This window comes from Ranitomeya variabilis, chromosome 7 (assembly GCF_051348905.1).
Source record: "Ranitomeya variabilis isolate aRanVar5 chromosome 7, aRanVar5.hap1, whole genome shotgun sequence".
Classification (NCBI taxonomy): Eukaryota; Metazoa; Chordata; class Amphibia; order Anura; family Dendrobatidae; genus Ranitomeya; species Ranitomeya variabilis.
The window spans coordinates 230,151,737-230,173,426 of NC_135238.1; the positions used below are offsets into that span (position 1 = coordinate 230,151,737).

Here is a 21,690-nt window from a genome sequence, read left to right on the forward strand (position 1 = left end):
CTGACATGTCTCCATGTTTTTCAAACGGACACACGGTCCGTGAAAACACGCTGACATGTGCAGAGACACATTTATTTTAATGTGTCTACGTGAGTCAGTGTCTCCGGTACGTGAGGAAACTGTCACCTCACGTACCGGAGCCACTGACGTGTGAAACCGGCCTAATACAAATTTAATGCTGATTCTCGGTATGAGCAAAACCTGAGATTTCAGAAATGCAATGTGCATTTTTTTTCTCACAGAATTAAAATACAAGTGCATCTTTTTATAAAACTGCAGCATGTTAATTCTCTGTTTTTGCTTTTTTTTTTATTTATCATACAGCAATGAGTGCAAACCCCCCACAAATTACACATCAGCAGCTTTTTTACTGCCAAGAGCAGGTTTTACATGCTGAAAAAAACACAATGTGAACATGGCCTACAATTTAAAATGCTGCTGAAATTTGTTCCACATAATTTTAGGGTACAATTGTTCCTAGGAATGACCTTGTCATGATGATCACGCTGCTGATGAACAAAAAAAAATGGTTGCTCGACAGGTGAACCGAGCCGAACCTGTATAAACAGGACCTGTGCCATGGAGAACAATGGCAGCCTGGCAACTAACAAGCGTGCTGCCGGACAGCGGTCATTAAACATTGCAGTGTGGACACGGCTTTATTATCTTGATGGTGTTCGTATCTTCTTATAAGATGAACTCCTTGAGCAGCACGTCCATTCTGATCTTTCCTCTCACTTTGCATCTCTCTCTTCGACAACCAACAATCTGGCTTCTGTATATTTGTATATATATATATATATATATATATATATATTTATAGTCGCCAGCTTGGGTATAAATATATATGTATGTTATAGACTGCAGACTTGTGTGTGTGTGTGTAATAAATACCCTTTATTGTTACACTGTTTTGTCTCAGTTAGTATATAGTATAAGGTAAAGATAAGTTTGTGGTATTAAGTGAATATTAATTGTTAGTAGTCAATTTTGGTGTTAATAGTTGATATCGGACCTCAATAGAGGTGTAAGGAGAGTTCCCCTCTTTGATAACCATAAGGTTTAATATTTTTAGGGTACAACCCCCCACCCTTTTACAATGGCGAGCTACAGGCCCACTGTTTAGATTTTGTTTTCCATGTTTTGCTGTATGAATTTCTGGTCATCGTCTGTGAACTGATCAGGCCGGAGGGACGTGGACAGATTGCATTGATACAGGGTGAACTGTTGTGTAATTCTGTGCGTTCAGAGCGCTGATAGTTCAGACGGGTGACGCAGATTTTCAATACGAGCTATACATGGAACAAAATCATTAACAGAGAACCCAGTCTTCTGATTTTTAACGTTTTTTCTTTTTCCTTTGCTTGGTAATTTTTGAGAGTTTGGGGTGATCTTTACCAGTCCAATCTTCCAAAGAGTCATAGTCGTTCTCAAGGTAAAGTCCAGCTGGTCAGGAAAAGGTGTTCCAGAGGTAAAAGGACCTTTTTCAAGCAGCAGAGAAGGGACAAGGAGCGCGACCAAGATGGCTTCAGGAAGAGTGAGTATGGACTTATCAACCCTTAAAAGATTAGCAAAGCACAGTAAATTTCACCCAGTAAGGCCGGTTTCACACTTGCGTATGGAGCAGCTGCGGAGGGCTGCGGACTTCCTCCGTGAAGCCCCGCCCTCCGCCGCTAGCTCCGCCTACTTCTGCATGCGGCCGGCATGCGGCCTGTGTACCTATATTTAACATTAGGTACGCAGGTCGTGCCGCTGTATGCGGAGGCTGCCGCATGCGGCGTTTTGACGCTGTGGCGACCAGCGTAGGACGCAGCCTGTAGCATTTTTTTATTTTTTTGTATCCGCAGCGTCAAAATGACGCATGCGGCAGCCTCCGCATACAGCCGCAAGACCTGCGTACCTAATGTTAAATATAGGTACACAGGCCGCATGCAGAAGTAGGCGGAGCTAGCGGCGGAGGTGCGGTGGGGGGCGGGGATTCACGGAGGAAGTCCGCAGCCCGACGCAGATCAGGTAAACGCTAGTGTGAAACTAGCCTAACCCCCACTGTACCCAAATCTGCCGAAATGCTGTGGTCTGCCCTATTGGAACAAGCATGTAGGCATTACAGCATGTGCATAGAGAGACTGTCGGTCTTGAATAAATCAAGTAAACGACTACAAATGTTAGCTAACCTGATCAAATATTTTATCAAATTTTGATCCAATAACGAAAAGTAATGACAGATATGTGCTGTCTAAATTACAAAGAAAGTTCAAACGTGACATTGTTAAGAGTGCATCCTTAGTAATGGAAGAGTTTAAAAGTTCCAGACAGAAGGAAATATGTTCTGTCCAGGCAGGGCCATATTTGCCACTAGGCACTCGAGGGCACGTGCCTAGGGCAGCGACATTGCGGGGGGCGGCACCTGAGCAAGATTTAATTTTTTTTTTTAAGTCCCGGGTGACAAACGCGACCGACCGCCCCGCCCCCGCCCGCCTCCGAGTCCCACCCACCCTCCTTGAAGACGATACTCACCCTGCTCCAGCGATGCCTGGTCTCAGCGTCTGTAGCGCATCCTGAGTGAGCGGTCACGTGGTACCGCTCATTAAGGTCATGAATATGCGCATATTCATGACCTTAATCAGCGGTACCACATGACCGCTCACTCAGGAAGAAGGCGCTGCGGCGGGACAGAGCCAGAAAGAGGATGTCGGCGCAGCCGCGCGGTGTGTGGGACAGCTGACAGGTGAGTATGGGGGACGGGGGGTGGGGGGATGAAGGAGGAAGGTAAGCCGCCCGAGCCGTGCAAAATGGGAGAAGGAGCGAGGGAGGGGGTGGAGAGATGAGCCATGCATACCGGGGAGTATGAGCCATCAGCCATGCATATGGGGGGCGGAATTATGAGCCATGCATACAGGGGAATATGAGCCATCAGCCATGCATACAGGGGGGGGAATTATGAGCCATCAGCCATGCATACAGGGGGGGGGAATTATGAGCCATGCATACAGGGGAATATGAGCCATCAGCCATGCATACAGGGGGGGGATTATGAGCCATGCATACAGGGGAATATGAGCCATCAGCCATGCATACGGGGGGGGGAATTATGAGCCATGCATACAGGGGAATATGAGCCATCAGCCATACATACAGGGGGGGGGGAATTATGAGCCATGCATACAGGGGAATATGAGCCATCAGCCATGCATACAGGGGGGGGATTATGAGCCATGCATACAGGGGAATATGAGCCATCAGCCATACATACGGGGAGGGGGAATTATGAGCCATGCATACGGGGGCATATGAGCCATCAGCCATACATACAGGGGGGGGGGGATTATGAGCCATGCATACGGGGGAATATGAGCCATCAGCCATGCATACAGGGGGGGGGGTGGAGAGATGAGCCATGCATACAGGGGGGGGTGAATATGAGCCATGCATACAGGGGGGGGGGAGTATGAGCCATGCATACAGGGGGGGGGGAGTATGAGCCATGCATACAGGGGGGGGAATATGAGCCATGCATACGGGGGGGGGGAATATGAGCCATACATACAGGGGGGAATATGAGCCATGCATACAGGAGGGGGGGTCATTATACAGTATGGAGCATCATGTGCAGCCATTATACAGTATGGAGCATCATGTGTGGCCGTTATACAGTATTGAGCATCATGTGTGGCCGTTATACAGCATGGAGCATCATGTGTGGTCATTATACAGTATGGAGCATCATGTGTGGCCGTTATACAGTATGGAGCATCATGTGTGGCCAATATACAGTATGGAGCATCACGTGTGGCCATTATACAGTATTGAGCATCATTTGTGGCCATTATACAGTATGGAGCATCATGTGTGGCCATTATACAGTATGGAGCATCATGTGTGGTCATTATACAGTATGGAGCATCATGTGTGGCCATTATACAGTATGGAGCACTGTGGCCATATTGTTTCGTTTATAATTATTGTATATAAAACAGTGTGATCAGCAGTGCTAAATGGCTGTGGTTGGGACGTGGATATGGGTGTGACTAGTTGTGAAATGGGTGTGGTCAGAGGCGTGGCCTAAAATTTGCCGCGGCGCGCATAGCGCGCCACACACTTTATACCTCCTTCCCTTCAAAAGTTGGGAGGTATGGTACCGCATTTGCCAGATCACGGCAAGTGCCGCAAATCCCATAGGGAATGAATGAGGCCAAACGCAGTGTTGCTGTAAGTGATCCGTTACACGGCAGATGCTGAAAAACTGACAGATCTGCTGCAAAAGGCGACTTTCACATCAGTGATTCTTGGTAAAGTCACTGCCGATAGTGTCATACTCACCAAAGGGGAGGCAGCACTAAGTGCCTAGGGCAGCAGAAACCCTAAATACGGCCCTGAGTCCGGGCCCCTAAATCAGGCATGGCATGTGTTAGATGTTATGCCTGTGCTGGCTCTGGCCATATTGCCAGGTACTGCAAGTGGCCGGGTACAATGAAGGAGAGTAAATATTATTCTGTGAAATGTTTTAAATGTGGTCACTTTGGACATATTGCAAGGAACTGTTACTGCACAAGCAATTGTGAGGGGCCTAGCAATATTGTCAGGGAGTACAGGCATTTTCACAGACATAATGGCATTTTCTCTCAGTCTGTGCCCAGCCATGTGCAGACTCCTCAAAATGGCCGATTACAACCAGAGAGGCTAGTGAGGCCTTGATGTAAACTCAGTTTTCATAGTTTCAGTCTGGCCTCTGGTCTTTCTGATTGTCTGTTTTGTTTTAGTTTCTTTTAGGGTACCGTCTCACAGTGGCACTTTGGTCGCTACGACGGCACGATCCGTGACGCTCCAGCGTCGCTCCAATATCGCTCCAGCGTCGTAGACAGCGGTCACACTTCGCAATGCACGGCGCTGGAGCGATAATTTCATGACGTATTTGCGATGTAGAAGCCGTTGGTTACTGTGCGCACATCGTATACAACCTTTGTTACTCGATGCGATCATGCCGCCACAGCGGGACACTTGACGACGAAAGAAAGTTTCAAACGAAGTTTACTCTTCTTCTATTTGCTAAGTTTGCTCTTTTGTAAAGTGAAATGTATTGTTAGACCAGTGAGGACCAGACAGGAGGCAGAAGGGCCTTATCTGAGGTTCATTGTGATTGCAATGATAACAGGATTTGTGGTTTGCTGCTTTCTATGAGACCCCCTGTTAAGTAAGACTACTTTCACACCAGCGTCGTACGACGCACTTCGCAATTCGACATGCCGACGTACCGACGCATACTGTGAAAAAAAAAACACAACGGGGGCAGCAGATGCAGTTTTACAACATATCCGCTGCCCCATTGTGATGTCTGGGGAGGCGGGGGCGGAGTTCCGGCCGCGCATGCGAGGTCGGAAATGGCGGACATGACGCACAAAAAAACGTTACATGTCACTTTTTTTTGTGCCGTCGGTCCGCCACAACACGACGCATCCGTCACACGACAGATGCAACGTGTGGCAATCCGTCGCTAATGCAAGTGTATGGAGAAAAAACGCATCCTGCAGGCAATTTTGCAGGATGCGTTTTTTCTCCAAAACGACGCATTGCGACGTGCGTCGTATGACGCTAGTGTGACAGCACCCTAAATGAGGTTTATTTACTGGTACTTGTTTTTTTTTTAGCTCCAGTTTTCCATAGAATGCATAATGATAAGAGTAACACAGATCGCTGGATAATAGTCACATCCATGGGTGCTCTGATTTGTTGCTTGAACATAGGGTACCGTCACACAGTGCAATTTTGATCGCTACGACAACACGATCCGTGACGTCGCAGCGATCGTATGATTATCGCTCCAGCGTCGTAGACTGCGGTCACACTTTGCAATCACGGCGCTGGAGCGATGCCGAAGTCCCCGGGTAACCAGGGTAAACATCGGGTAACTAAGCGCAGGGCCGCGCTTAGTAACCCGATGTTTACCGTGGTTACCAGCGTAAAAGTAAAAAAAAACAAACCGTACATGCTCACCATCTGATGTCCGTCCGGTCCCTTGCCGTCCGCTTCCCGCTCTGACAGATCCGGCCGTACAGTGAGAGCAGAGTGCAGCGGTGACGTCACCGCTGTGATCTGCTCTCACTTTCCGGCCGGCAGACAGTCAGAGCGGGAAGCGGACGGCAAGGGACCGGACGGACATCAGATGGTGAGCATGTACGGTTTGTTTTTTTTTACTTTTACGCTGGTAACCACGGTAAACATCGGGTTACTAAGCGCGGCCCTGCGCTTAGTTACCCGATGTTTACCCTGGTTACCAGCGAACGCATCGCTGGATCGCTGCCACACACAACGATCCAGCGATGTCAGCGGGTGATCAAGCGACGAAAGAAAGTTCCAAACGATCTGCTACGACGTACGATTCTCAGCAGGATCCCTGATCGCTGCTGCGTGTCAGACACTGCGATATCGTAACGATATCGCTAGAACGTCACGAATCGTACCGTCGTAGCGATCAAAATTGCACTGTGTGATGGTACCCTAAGATAGGTAGGGAGGTGTGTGTTCACCTAAGGCTACTTTCACACTAGCGTCGGGCCCGTCCCGTCGCTGTGTGTCGGGCCGAGGTTACCGACGCTAGCGTTCTCTGCGCCGCACAACGGGGGCAGCGGATGCATTTTTCCAGCGCATCTGCTGCCCCATTGTGAGGTGCGGGGAAGTGCGGGGAGGTGCGGGCGGAGTTCCGGCTGCGCATGCGCGGTCGGAAAAAGCGGACCGTCGGCAGCAAAAAACGTTACATGTAGCGTTTTTTGCAGCCGACGGTCCGCCACAAAACGGCGCAACCGTCGCACGACGGTTGCAATGTGTGTCAATGCGCCGCAAATGCATCGCTAATGTTAGTCAATGGGAAAAAAACGCATCCTGCAAGCACTTTTGCAGGATGCGTTTTTTGGCCAAAACGACGCATTGCGACGTATTGAAAAAAACGCTAGTGTGAAAGTAGCCTAAGCTTTGAAGTTCAGCTGTAAAATTGACTTTGTTTGTTTTCCTGTTTTCCTGTGCATCTTAGATTGGATAAAGGGCCGCGCTTAGTAACCTGATGTTTACCCTGGTTACCATCGTAAATGTAAAAAAAAAAAAAACGTACATACTCACATTCTGGTGTCCGTCAGGTCCCTAGCCGTCTGCTTCCCACACTGACTGACTGCCGGCCGGAAAGTAAAAGCAGAGCACAGCGGTGACGTCACCGCTGTGCTCTGCTTTCACTTTACGGCCGGCAGTCAGTCAGTGCGGGAAGCAGACGGCTAGGGACCTGACGGACACCGGAATGTGAGTATGTACGGATTGGTTTTTTTTACATTTACGATGGTAACCAGGGTAAACATCGGGTTACTAAGCGCGGCCCTGTGCTTAGTAACCCGATGTTTACCCTGGTTACCCGGGGACTTCGGCATCGTTGGTCGCTGGAGAGCTGTCTGTGTGACAGCTCCCCAGCGACCACACAACGACTTGCCAACGATCACGGCCAGGTCGTATCGCTGGTCGTGATCGTTGGTAAATCGTTTTGTGTAACGGTACCCTAAGACAGGCAGAGAAGCATGGACAGATAACGGACGTACACGAGGGAGTGTCATGTTATACTGTGTGCTGACCTTGAAGTTTGGATGGATAACATGGTTTTGTTTAAGACCTGATGCAGGATACAACTAGAGTCAGTGTACCTTAGTTTAACGTTTAGTTTTCCTAGGGTGTTAAGTAGCTGCGAGAGTTGTATGTTACTCTTTTGAATTGTGGAAAACTGGTAGGGGTGTCTGTATAGGAAACAGAAGCAATTGACTAGGATCATACTAAAAGAAAATAGCATTAATTTTGTGGGGTTCAGGAGAGTTGAGGCATTAGCTAATTTCTGGGCAGCTCAAGAAAGGTCAACAGGGGAAGGTCACCCTGAAGTAAAACTATAAAGGATGAGTGAGTTTGAGGGGACAGGGAAGCATCAAATAAGGATGTTTATTAACTCCACTGGGAGATCTCCCAGAGCGTATTGTTCCTTTTGTCCCATTTTAGGTATCTATATAGAAGAGCACCTATCACTCCAGAGAAGAAGTCTTGACCTTTGCCCAGATGCCCCTGAGAGACTCCAGAACACCCCTCTTACGTTTGGTGCCGAGCTGAAAAATCTCCTCTCAGATTTCAGCCATGAGGAGGAGACTGTAATAAAACCCAACGCCACTTCGTCCTGTCATTTTCCTCCTGGTCATTATTTTATATATATTGGACTGTTTATGATCTGCAGGAGGACCAAAAGACTGGACACCCAACTGCACGGAAGTCAGGCTGAGCACCATTAACTCAGCCGGTGAAGGAGGTTAAGGACATAAGAAAAATCCAGTCCTTTACCCCGAATCTAATATATATATGTGAAGGTGTTCATGCATTTACGGCTAGTAGATAACCTCAACTGTACGTGGATCAATGATCATCATGTGCATTATGGATCAGTAGCAGCCATGCTATTTTAGCTTAAGTCTCTATATGCATTATGGAATTGTAGTATGTGTTTTGTGTGAATGGGGAAAAGAGTAAGGTTCTCTAGGGACAGGTCATCTCAGCTTCTAAGTTATTTGCCACTTTAACCCTAGCAATGGTGAAGTTCGTAAGGGATGGATTGAATGTCAGTTAGAAATAGAGGGTGTTTTTTCCCGCATCTATCTATGGAGGAATCTCATCAACGCAAGTTTACAGGAGAAGTGCCTGATGGGAGTCGTGTCTGATGCATTTCTGATAAAAGTAGTTTCCAGTGCCTGAGTCGAGTCGTTTCCAGTGCCAGAGTCGAGTCGTTTCCAGTGCCTGAGTCCACGAGGCCCAGAGAGAAAAAAAAAAACCTGTGACATCCAGCAGTCTCATCATGCCAGACATACTCAAAATCCTGCTGAATCAAGCTATAGGAGAGTAACGTGAAGTCTGGCAAGGTGATGGGTGCACACAGGATGATGTTGACTGACTATGGCCTGTGAGGGTGAAGCCGTTCCAAAGTCTGACCAGTCACAACTGGAGAAAGATGGCTTTGGGATGGGCCGATACCTGAAGATTGACAATTAAAGACCAGAACAGAGACTGAAGACTGCAATAAGACTCCAAGAAAGAATAAGAAGGTGTACTCTGTGGATAGAGATGTAGGTTACGGTGAATGGCAGGGAAGAGCTGATGGCCTTGTGGATGATGTCTAGGTACCTAAGTGCAGAATTATGCTTCATTCCATCCTGAACTGTCACTAGTTATAAATGAGGTTGAGTAGGCAAATAAATCCCAGCACAAAATGTCCCTCAAATTTCATTGTTGTGTTCTCGACAACAGGGGGAATGTAGAAGGGAAGTGCACCCAAAATGTATATCTTTACATAGAGATGTGTTTAGTGCATGTTTTGGGTATATCCCCCACATGTATACCACATGGAGCAAAGCCCCCCTGCAGCCTGCTGTAAAACAAAGCTGCCATGAGCTAGCATATTAGGCTTCATTTAGGACTTAGGCCAGTGGACAATAGACTTGTGACCTCATCCCCACACACCTGGGGCTGGACACACCTCTTCTAGCTGGACATAAAAGGCACAAGACACATGTGCTCTGTCTCTTTTGCTGTACCTGCATTGCCTGGAATGATGATGGATCCACATGGCTTAAAGGGAACCTGTCACCTGAATTTGGCGGGACCATTTTTGGGTCATATGGGCGGGGTTTTCGGGTGTTTGATTCACCCTTTCCTTACTTGCTGGCTGCATGCTGGCGGCAATATTGGATTGAAGTTCATTCTCTGTCCTCCGGAGTACACGCCTGCGCAAGACAATATTGCCTTGTGCAGGCGTGTACTGCGGAGGACAGAGAATGCACTTCAATCCAATATTGCGGCCAGCATGCAGCCAGCGGGTAAGGAAAGGGTGAATCAAACACCCGAAAACCCCGCCCATATGACCCAAAACTGGTCCCGCCAAATTCAGGTGACAGGTTCCCTTTAAGTATACTGTGTATCCCCTTTTCTTAATAGGCCCAGTACTATTTATTAGGGTTAGCTAGCCATAGGTGGGAGGGCTGATATTGCATGTGTGATTTGAGTAATCGTGCAGTCAATTGTGTTTTTTTATATTGTGATATTACTGGTTATTGTGGGTTATTACTGTGTGATACTGTTGGGATATCACGGTAAACTGTAGTGATATTACTATATCAGAGTTGTGATATCCGTGTGTGTATATATATATATATATATATATATATATATATATATATATATATATATATATATAATTTATCTTATAGTCGCCAGCTTGGGTATAAATATATATGTATGTAGACTTGTGTGAGTGTGTAATAAATACCCTTTATTGTTACACTGTTTTGTCTCAGTTAGTATTTAGTATAAGGTAACGATAACGTTGTGGTATTAAGTGGATATTAATTATTAGTAGTCAATTTTGGCGTTAATAGTTGATATCGGACCTCAATAGAGTTGTAAGGAGAGTTCCCCTCTTTGATAACCATAAGGTTTAATTTTTTGTGGAGGAAAACCCTGTTCCTTTTACACTTACCAACCGCACATTTAGGCTATGTGCACACGTTGCGGATTGGGGTGCAGAATTTTCTGTACAAAATCCGCATCTCCTGGCAGAAAACTCAGGTGCGGATTTTGTGCGGTTTTGATGCGGGTTTTTGTGCGTTTTTTACTCCTGCGGATTTCTATTATGGAAGGGGTCAGAAACGCTGCAGTTCCGCACAAAAGAAGTAGCATGCTACTTCATTTGTTCCGCAGCGGTTTTCATGAGGATTTTTCCGCACCATTAGCACAGCTTTTTTTTCACTTGATTTACATTGTACTGTAAATCACTGTGCGGAACTGCAGCGTTTCTGCGCAGAAAAATCCGCTGCGGATCCGCAGTAATTCCGCATCATGTGCACACAGCCTTAGCGTTTCCTACTCCCATACTACCTCTTCATCTCACCCCCTCTCTGTTGGTGTTCCTCAAGGCTCTGTCCTTGGGCCCTTACTTTTCTCAATCTATACACTTGGCCTGGGACAACTCATAAAGTCCTATGGCTTCCAGTACCAGCTATATGCTGATGACACTCAGATCTACCTCTCTGGCCCAGATGTCACCTCACTGCTCTCCAGAATCCCAGAGTGTCTATCAGCCATATCCTCCTCCTTCTCCTCTCGCTTCCTCAAGCTCAATGTGGACAAATCTGAACTAATTATCTTTCCTCCATCTCGCATATCTTCCCTACCTGATCTATCTATCAAAATAAATGAAATCACACTTTCCCCTGTCCCAAAAATCCGCTGCCTCTGAGTAACCCTGCAAGATCAGAACCTTAGGCACGGTATCACTCATGGTTGACTTCTGGGCCCACAAGCCTAGGTAGCATCAGATATAGATTTGTGATATTGTCCTTCTACACCCAGGTGTCTGATGCCTGGCTACTGTGCCCAAAAAACAATCATGAGTGATGCGGAGCCGATGTATCTGAATTGGGTGGAAGGCCGCATCCAAAGATGGTTGTTACTGCTACATCGCAGCACAGTACAATTTGGGTATTGTGACAATAGTGAAGTTGCAAAGCAGCTGAATCTGATCTATAAGTACACCCAGATCCTTCTCTGCAAGTGACTCTCCTAGTTTCTACGCTATTACATATGGTGCCTGCAGGTTATTGAAGCAGAACTTTAGATTAGGTCTACAAAAGCCGCAGTGGTCATTGTGAAAACCACAACCTTTCTAGGGTTCTGGAGCTGGTCACTTAAAAGCTCTGGATGAGATCAAAGATGGATTTTTGTCTGTAATTGCAGATCCGACAAATAAAAATCCCATTGTATTGGGAGCAGAGGAAGCTTTGTATTAGAAGCAGCTGCAAGATGCAGATGTGAGCAGCAGAAAAGGGAAGAACATGTGGTGTAATTAATGATCTATAGTTCTGGCGGTGGTGGTATTGATGCCACCTCAGGGCTTTTCCAGAGACAAAGACTTAATGAAAGGGTTATTCCTGTGTTTATATATGCATATTGTCAGAACTAGTAAACTTGAGCAATCTTAAAGTTTCAACTTGTTAAAATTACTGACATACTGAAGGCTTATTAAAAGCTTATTATTTTCCATGCAGACTAACTACTTTTACAATTTTTTTTTTTCAGGATCACAATCATGAGTGGAAAAATTTGTCCCCAAGAACTGGCCAAGGGGGTGGATTTCTTTGGTGTGAACAAATATTATTACATTGCCCGTTCACATCTTGGTTGCTACATGAGATCGACCAACTTCCACCGTGGAGAAGATCTGGAGGTCTTCAGCTTGCATCCTTCTTGTAGAGGAGAAGATCATTACTTGGCTCATAAAGATGACTTGTTCTATATAATCAAAGGAGATCAATATCATCGTGTGACAAACCTGACCACAGGTGCAGATGCCATCATCTACCCCCTACACCCCAACTGCCAAGGAGGAGACCACTACCTGTCGGCTTTTGATTACTTCTATATCGTCTATCAGGACCAAGGCGTCTACCGTAAAACCAGGAACATGTGTGAGGATACAGACGGCACAGAATTTCCTCTGCACCCCAACTTTAGGAATGGACTTTACTATTTTGGTATTGCTGATTACTATTACTTTGTGAAGCCTCATAAGTGGGGGATCCAGTACTGAAGAAGCACTAACTTCAACACCGATGACAACTCAGACCTTCTCCTTCCATCCCAGCTTCATCCCCTTCCTTCCAGGGGGCTTAGGTGTTTCCAAGGGGTCTGCTTATGGTGAATGGTCATTCATTTGTGGCACTCCAGGAGTCTGGTTTGCCACAGTGGCATTGCCTCCATCACAGGGGGTGATGTCATACCTGGAAGCAAAGAGGGGTCCCCTTACCAGGTAACACCAGCATCCAACACTCCCTACCAGAAGGGGGAGCTCTAACACCTGGTTTTAGGGGAGCTATCCTATAAGTTCTGGCCTGGAGGCGGAATTAGTCAGTCTGTAGGACAGAGTGAGAGGAGAGAAGTCGAGGAGAACCTGGGGAATGGAGCTGTAACCAAGCTCACCCCAGAGCTGAGCGCTAGAAACCGGACATCGGAGTCCATGGTTGCACGGGGACTGAAGTCCCGGCAGCTAAATCCGGAGGGCAGGAGACTGCAGGTCTCCTGGCCCATCTAACTCCCATCGGCACAGCAGCATACCAGAGGAAGGAGCAGCACCTGTAATAGGCTCAAGCGGCCTGCCATGCGGGTGATGTTTGATCCTAACTGTCAGACAGTGAGAGGAACTTGAGCAGACCTTAAAGCAGCAAGGACCCAACAGGACAGTGCAGTAGGAAGACTTCCGAACCTACCTGGCTAGGTGGATCCTAAATTGCTTCCAGTCTGCCAGGATCTCCATTACCATCTGTTACCTGTGCCCTGGACTGCACCTTCAGCTATCAAGTAAAGGTAAAGAAAACTACAGCCCTTGTGTCCTCCAGTCATTTCTCACACCCTCAGTCCTGCACCTCAATGTCCACGAACCCTTATAACAGTACCGGTAGCCCTGGGGCCCCACTCCACCTGTGGGGAGCAGAACTATCCCAGCTGCATCACCATCGGTCCTCTTAAGCAGCATCGGCCATCCACTGCCGAACACCACAGGTGCGCGTCACGAATCAATCCCCTATAAACTTTCCCCCTTGCTTTTTTATTGCACTCCCAGGGCCATGGAGTCGGGTCACAACCCCAGGACTTCCCCAAAGAACTGTCCGACCCGGTTCCAAATACCCCACGGCCCTGGTGGGTGTCGCACATCAAGACCATCAGCAATGATTCAGAGACTCCTATTGAGTGGAAGAAGAGCGTCACCAAGAAAATCGGATATGAAAAGGAGATGATGTCTAGTATAGAACATAACTGGAAGGTGTCTGCTAGTGTCTCGGCAGAAATCGGTGGTCTGACAAGTTTAATTGCCAAGTGTCAGTTCTCCCTGACTGCTGAATATGGTGGATCCGGTGTCAACACTAAAAAAGAAACATGGAATGAAGCCACTGAAATTGAGGAGACTGTTGCTGGGACTCTGCAACCTCATGAAAAAATATACATCTGGTCCTTCCAGCTTGGCCTGGGTAAAAAGCCAATGTTGCACTGCCGTGATATGAAAATATCAGATAAGGCAGACCCACCAACTGATGTTCCCTTGCCCCCTGCTAAGCATTAGATATCAAATGGGCAGCGGTTTCTGTAGAGCAAGAAAATTGTCAGCCATTGTTGGGTATGAACCTGCTCAGTAAGACACTGCCTCAGTCACAATTTCTGTCAACTGGTTAATTAATAAAAAAATGTTCTGATCCACTGTTTCATTACTGTAAATACACAAGGTCAACTTGGCTAAAACCAGGGGCATATCTCCAGCGGTAACCTTGTCCCTGGTACTGGGACTTGGTGGCAGGGCTGTGACAAGACATTACTCGGCTTCTAGGCAGTTTAGTTTGTTTCATGCTGTGGGTGATGGGGAGTTATACACCTGCTGCTTCCCGGTCCCCATCAGTGGAAGTCGACTAGGAATTTCAGACCTTAGATAAGATACCCAAGCGATACAGTTGTGGGCGAGCTTCTGTTCCCACTCACTTACCATGTGTCAGAGTTGACCTCAGTGTGTGAATAAGAGCAGACAAAAGTACGGCATCCCAATCAGTGGAGAAAACTGAAGAACGTAAACGCATGTTCACATTGGCCATAAAGCATACAAAATCTACAAGAAACAAAATGAGTAAAAATCCTGCAGTAACTAAATAAGTAAAATGCAAAAGTGCATTTAAATAACTCGGGGTTCTTGGTAATACTGTTTTGTTTTTATCAAACATAGCATAAAAGCCATCCCACCATTTTTGGGAGTTGTTTTTTTCTTTGTATTTTTGCATTTTGTGCAAGCCAGGGTGTGGCCTCCCTCTCCTGAGCTGAAAAGTACATTTTAAAGGCTTCCCCAGACTGGTGTCCATAAATTGGGACCCTTGTCTGCCCTTTTTCACACACTTAGGTCAACTCTGACACACGGTAAGATTTTTAATATTGGACAGCGTAGGACGGTCCCGGTCAGGATCACCTTGTCGAAGTGGGATGGCTTTGATGCTATTTTTGGATCAAAAACAGTATTACTAAGAACCCTGAGTTATTTAAATGCACTTTTGTTTTTTACTTATTAAGTTACAGCAGGGTTTTTGCTCATTTTGTTTCTTGTAGATTTTGTATGCTTTATGGTCAATGTGAACATGCGTTTATGTGCTGCATGTATACCAACTAGTGATGAGCGAGTATACTCGTTGGCGCAGGTTTTCCCGAGCACGCCTGGGTGATCTTCGAGTATTTGTTAGTGTTCGGAGATTAAGTTTTCATCTCCTCAGCTGAATGATTTACAGTTATTAGCCAGCCTGAGTACATGTGGGGGTTGCCTGGTTGCTAGGGAATCCCCACATGTAATCAAGCTGTCTAGTAGCTGTAAACCATTCAGCTGCGGCAATGAAAACCTAATCTCCGAACACTAACAAATACTGGGAGATCACCCGAGCGTGCTCGGGAAAACCAGAGCAACGAGTATATTCGCTCACCACTAATACCAACTTAATCCAAACTCAATTTTTGTGTTTTTTTTTCTAGATGAGGTGAGCAGGAGCCGGTTGGCGCAGACAGTGTCTGAAGCCTCCTCAGAACGGCTTTGCGCCCATAGTGTAGCCATGCACCCTTTTCCCGGCGCCATTTTATGCAGCGCTGTCCACTGTGTGTGGTGCTGATGTGACAGTAGTCATGGGCAATTAGTGGAGCACTTCATATGCTGAGGAAGCTTTAACCCCTTCTGCTACACAGGTTAGTGAAGGGGTTACAGCATCGCTCACGCAACCCCCGGTTAGTGATGAAGCTGAGAAGTGTTTCATTGATGCCTCTTAACAGCTCACTAGTAGAAAGATTTCCATGTACAGTCGCTACTGGCGCAGTGTCGTGCAGGTGGGCTCCTTCACGGTCACGGTCCAGTTCCCAAAGCTCCGCTGGGCGTGGGTGCAGAATTGCTGGACACAGGCGGCACAGACATTCCTCCAAATCATCCCTGTGCCGCCGGAGGACGCACCGCTCCAGATCATCCCTTTGACGTTCGCCATTGTCATCGTTTGACAGTTCCTGCAGTTCGGGTAGGTGAAGCCGGCGTACGAGGCAAGAACCTTCACTTTCGGCTGGTCGGTAGTGCCACTGGGCAAATTAAGCTCGAATTTGCAGCAAGGGTTGTCGCAAGCTCCGTCAGGTGGGGAGTTTAAATTGTGGCCATTAGGGCTTTGCTGTTAAAATTAGAAGTGTTGAAACCCTCGTCCAAATCTGTCCAACCTGCGGTATCAGCCCTCTAGGACCTCACTTAGATGATGAGACAAAACAAAAACTGGTCTAACCAATACGCAGATATTTGGTCTTTCATCTCTATCGACCAGCATAGGATTGCTAAAGAGCGGAAACCAAATAAGGACAGAACTTTTGACAGGCAGTCTAAGGTGGCCAGGACTATTGGTAATTGGATCCAACCCTTCGCGGTGTTGGGTTGTATTATGGGACTGCATCACCCTGAACCTAATAAATCATACGGCGGTGGTACAGTTTGGACCAAGTATGATGAGTTCCGTAGGCACTTAGTGTGGAAGCAGCCAGATATTGGGTGGAGGGGGGGTAAAAGCTACAGATTAGTGGCTTCGGTTTATGAGGACTCAAAGGATGCCATCTTTCACTGCAGATACTGCGGCTTGTGCAAATAGGAGCATGAAAGCTCCGCCTGCGAGGTCACAACCCAGAAGTCTGTTACTGCAAGCCACAAGCCAGGTAAGGCAATCATCTGGCCAGCTGAACTCCACCCTCCCAAAAGGAAAGATGTTGGCGAGTGTGGTTGAGATGTCTCCATCGCTAGACCGATACCCCAATAAGTCAGCAGTGGCAGAATGGTGCGTCAGTTTCATGTTTGTTTTTTTTCATTCCTTTCTTTTATTCCCGTGAGCCATTCTTTGCCAGCAATTTTAAATCAGCCGGCGAGAACACAGACATCATAAAGGAAAAAAAAAAATTGCAAAAGCCATGTCCTTGGGTCGGTTAAAGGCCCTTTCTCAACACCTTGTTTTACTAACCTGAAGGTGGCTCCACTTTGTAGAGATAAAGACGTTCCGTACAGGCGATCCTCAGATGACACAGATACCCGGAGAGGTGTTTAAACTCAATAATTTATTAGCAATATAATGTAAATGCGGTAACAGTCAGTTCCTCCATCTATCGTCAGCTAGATACATTCAGCCCCGGGCACCACCGCCTGCAGCAGCCCAGGAACACGGCCCAACACGGAGGCCGCGGAGGTCGGCAGACAACACCACGGCCTCCACTCGCAAAGCAGCAAAATAAAAAACATTGAGAAACTTCCCCCAGTTTGGTTCTCTGCATCCTGCATTCATCTCAGTGATGGGAGTTGGGATTGGCACTGCCACCATCTATGGGGGCCAGGAACATCAGCCTTAAAGGGGTCCTCTAGGAGCCATCAATAGAAAGTCAATGAGCACCATTATTCCTTCAGTTAGCCTATCGGAGGTGGGGGTGCCAGAATTTAGACTCCCACTGTTCTGATATTACAGTCCTGATTAACACATTAAAAATAACATTTCCCCTTTTGAATAAATTTTAAGGGGTTGTCTAGAATTAGAAAAATATGTCTGCTTTCTTTCCGCAAGAGTGGAAGGTGTGCATAATTTGTGTCCGGTATTGCAGCTCATACCTGTAGTACCAGACACAACCTGCAGACAGGTGTGGCACTGTGTTTTGTGGAAGCAAGCAGCCATGTTTTTATAGTTTTAGAAATAGCTTAAGGGTCAATTAAAAGACTTTTTAAAAAAAAAAAGAAAAAAAAAAAAAAAAGGGTTTCTTCTGTAAGACGCAGGACCCTGGCGATGATGTGGCAGCTCTGATTGTTGTGCCCGATTGTCAGGAGATCACAGATGCCGGATTTGATTCCATGGGATTAGTATTCTATGGTCTAGCACAATTAATCCAGAAAGTATAATACAAGGATGGACGGGGGTCGCAGGCACATTATGAGCCCTCCTGATAAGGAGGGTCTTACCTGAGGGTGCCCCTGCCACCCAATGTTACATATGACCCAACATTGGACCGTGGGGAAGGTCCCTATCCCACCAGGATCATCCACACTGGGGGAATATAAATACAGTCAGAGGGCCCGGGCCCCCATCAACGTCTCCGGCCATGAGAAATGCACCCACTGGAAATCTTGAAAATCCCTGAGAAGGATTCAGAAGATTCAACTGGGGCCGAGGCGGCACAATCCTCAGCAGGAAGACAGATTTATTTATAGAAAAAGTGAATGTTTCTAAGATTTTTTTTCACATTAAGTTTTGCAGAAATAAAATTGGACCTGGATGATCCAAAGCTCCAGTCTGAGGTGCAAGGAGGTCGTGACGGATCATCCCAGTCTGGATGCAAAAGTACAAAAAGTTCAGTTCAGTGGTTCTTCCGAGGGTTCGGGCTCCTTGTTGTCATCTTCCAGTTTACGACGTTGATCAGAACCGCTCGTATTGTTCCCGTGTTATGTGCAGATGACGTCACGTCAACTAAAAAGTCTCCATATACAAATGGACCTTCATGGGGGGAGGAGATGTCCGAGAACCCCACCACTAGGGGGCGCGCCTCTTGGTCACCTGGCCCAGCTGTTGAATTGACTGTCTTGGCTAGTTACTGACTTGACGCTGCAGCGCTTCTTGACGATCATGTTGATATAGGCTCTCATGATCTTTGTGATCTCTCCGACCTGGAGGAATAAGGACAAGACAAGGACGGAGTTTTATTATGCGCATGGATTAGGGACTAATGCAAACAAAAAAGCCAAGTCTTACACAGTTTCCTCTCTATCAAAGTCCCCAGAAGGAGCAAAGAGAGAGAGAACAAAAAGTAATACTACTATACTATGGCGACTCCTCTATACTGCTAGCACTATACTGCGCATTCATACTTGGCTTTACTTTTCTAATAAAGTTCTTTCATGACACGAAGGACAATGCTTGTATCTGTGATGACTCTGACCTGGGTGGTTTCAAAGAACATTTCTCGGTCGTCTACTGTAATCTTGAAGGTGTTGGGCTGCGGAGCTCCGAAGAAAATGATGTGTTCATACTGAAACGTCTCCAGCGGCTTTGGTTCTCCTCGTTTGTAAACTGACACATTTTCTGCACTGACCCCAAGCCACAAATCATTAGGAAATCCTCCTTCTTTATACTGAAAAACAAGGACAGAAGGGCCAGTATTATAGCAGTTATATTCTTGTGTATAGGGGCAGTATTATAGTAGTTATATTCCTGTACATAGGGGCAGTATTATAGTAGTTATATTCTTGTACATAGGAGCAGTATTATAGTAGTTATATTCTTGTACATAGGGGCAGTATTATAGTAGTTATATTCTTGTACATAGGGGCAGTATTATAGTAGTTATATTCTTGTACATAGGAGCAATATTATAGTAGTTATATTCTTGTACATAGTGGCAGTATTATAGTAGTTATATTCTTGTACATAGGAGCAGTATTATAGTAGTTATATTCTTGTACATAGGAGCAATATTATAGTAGTTATATTCTTGTACATAGTGGCAGCATTATAGTAGTTATATTCTTGTACATAGGAGCAGTATTATAGTAGTTATATTCTTGTACATAGGAGCAGTATTATAGTAGTTATATTCTTGTACATAGGAACAGTATTATAGTATTTACATTCTTGTACATAGGGGGCAGTATTATAGTAGTTATATTCTTGTACATAGGGGGCAGTATTATAGTAGTTATATTCTTGTACATAGGGGCAGTATTATAGTAGTTATATTCTTGTACATAGGGGGCAGTATTATAGTAGTTATATTCTTGTACATAGGGGCAGTATTATAGTAGTTATATTCTTGTACATAGGGGCAGTATTATAGTAGTTATATTCTTGTATATAGGGGCAGTATTATAGTAGTTATATTCTTGTACATAGGGGGCAGTATTATAGTAGTTATATTCTTGTACATAGGGGCGGTATTATAGTAGTTATATTCTTGTACATAGGGGCAGTATTATAGTAGTTATATTCTTGTACATAGGGGGCAGTATTATAGTAGTTATATTCTTGTACATAGGGGGCAGTATTATAGTTGTTATATTCTATGTTTTCTGTAGGGATCTCTTACCTCAACATCAAAGAGCGTGGATCCGTATCCCGGCCACTCAATGACAATCGCCATGTAATTGACCATGGCTTGGTGCTGGGACATCCCATAGAGGCGGCTCCATTTCTCGGCTATACTTGTACGAGCTGCTGACAGTTCCTCCTTTACCCACATCTCCATCATCTGTTCTTCCTCCATCTTCTGCTTCTTCATGGAGCCCACTTTGAAGCTACGTTTCAAGGTCCCTTCCAGGAAGCTGGTCCTCCTCCTCTCCAGGGTCTGCCCGGAGGAGCCACTGCTGGTTTTGGTGGCTTGAAGAATCTTATTTTTTAGCCGCTGAACAGGATAAACAGTTTCCAGCGACCATGAAACTTTGGCAAAGTCTCCATGTTGATATTGCAATCTTAAGGCAGCCAAGTGCTGTAACGTGTCTTCGGGGGCTGGGAAGTGGCCGCTTGTAAGACTTTCATGAGCCTAAAAAAAAAAAATGTAACCATAAGTCATATCAGAGAAGCAGCATGTGGATAGGTATATAATAGTCTGTCATTGCTTTATGCTAGAGAACAGACCCAAACTACCATGACTTATGAATGTTCAGGATTAGTATTAAATTAAAAAAGTTTTTTTTCCCCATTTGTTTCAATGTTTCACAATCTTTTAAACCTGGCTGTAAAGAACATTCCACTAGGGGGAGCTCACACATTGTAAAACATCTCCCACTAAACTCAGCACAAAATCTGTCTTCAGTGAGCTCCCTCTAGTGGTGAACGCAGACAGACAGGATTTTGTCATTTACTCTACGTCTTTGCAGGGGATTTGGAGCGCTGTATCAGAAAGATGAGCATCTGCCCCCATAATAGATGAATTATAAAGACACTGAGTTTTTGATCAGTTTAGATCTTTAATTAGATGGTTCAAAGCATTTCAGATTTCATAAATAATAACAGATGAGGTTGTAGTACACCATCAAATGTTGTAAAAATCTGTCATTCTCCAGATTGCAATATGTCAGTAAGAAGAAATGGGAATTTCTGTAATATCTTTTCACTATACGACAGATCTCTCAGCAAGATGAAATGCTCCACAGTGTTTTATTGCTTAAATTATCTATTAAATAAGACCGACCTGCTCAAACATGAAGGCAAATTCAACACCCTCCTTAGGAACGCTCTGCACATCCAGGAAGCAGTAGAGTTTGAAATACAAAGTCCACTGCCCCGAATTCTCCTCCTCCTCCTCCTCTGTGCTGGCGAGTCTGAGAAGAGAGAAGGCAGCAAAGAACAGCAAGTGAATACACAATAACAAGGGATGTGGGTTTATCATTTGTATTATACTCCAGAGCTGCACTCACTATTCTGCTGGTGCAGTCACTGTGTACATACATTACTGTACTGATCCTGAGTTACATCCTGTATTATACCCCAGAGCTGCACTCACTATGTGCCCCCTCTTACCCTGAAATGTTCCCGGAGGCGGGTCTTTCCCGCCTAATCAGACGCAGCACAG

General features: G+C 45.8%; 1 protein-coding gene across 1 annotated transcript in view; it reads right to left on the reverse strand.

The window, feature by feature from the left end:
- Window positions 1–17,873: 17,873 nt before the first annotated feature.
- The window catches only part of LOC143784615 (unconventional myosin-X-like), a 98,855-nt gene continuing 95,038 nt past the window's right edge, over window positions 17,874–21,690 (reverse strand). The window contains exons 38-41 of the mRNA XM_077273078.1: window positions 21,310–21,439; window positions 20,206–20,658; window positions 19,063–19,254; window positions 17,874–18,790 (exon numbers count right to left, since the gene is read on the reverse strand). Coding sequence (XP_077129193.1) covers window positions 18,677–18,790; window positions 19,063–19,254; window positions 20,206–20,658; window positions 21,310–21,439 — 889 coding nt within the window. The 3' untranslated portion in view covers window positions 17,874–18,676. The remainder of the gene's footprint in view (window positions 18,791–19,062; window positions 19,255–20,205; window positions 20,659–21,309; window positions 21,440–21,690) is intronic.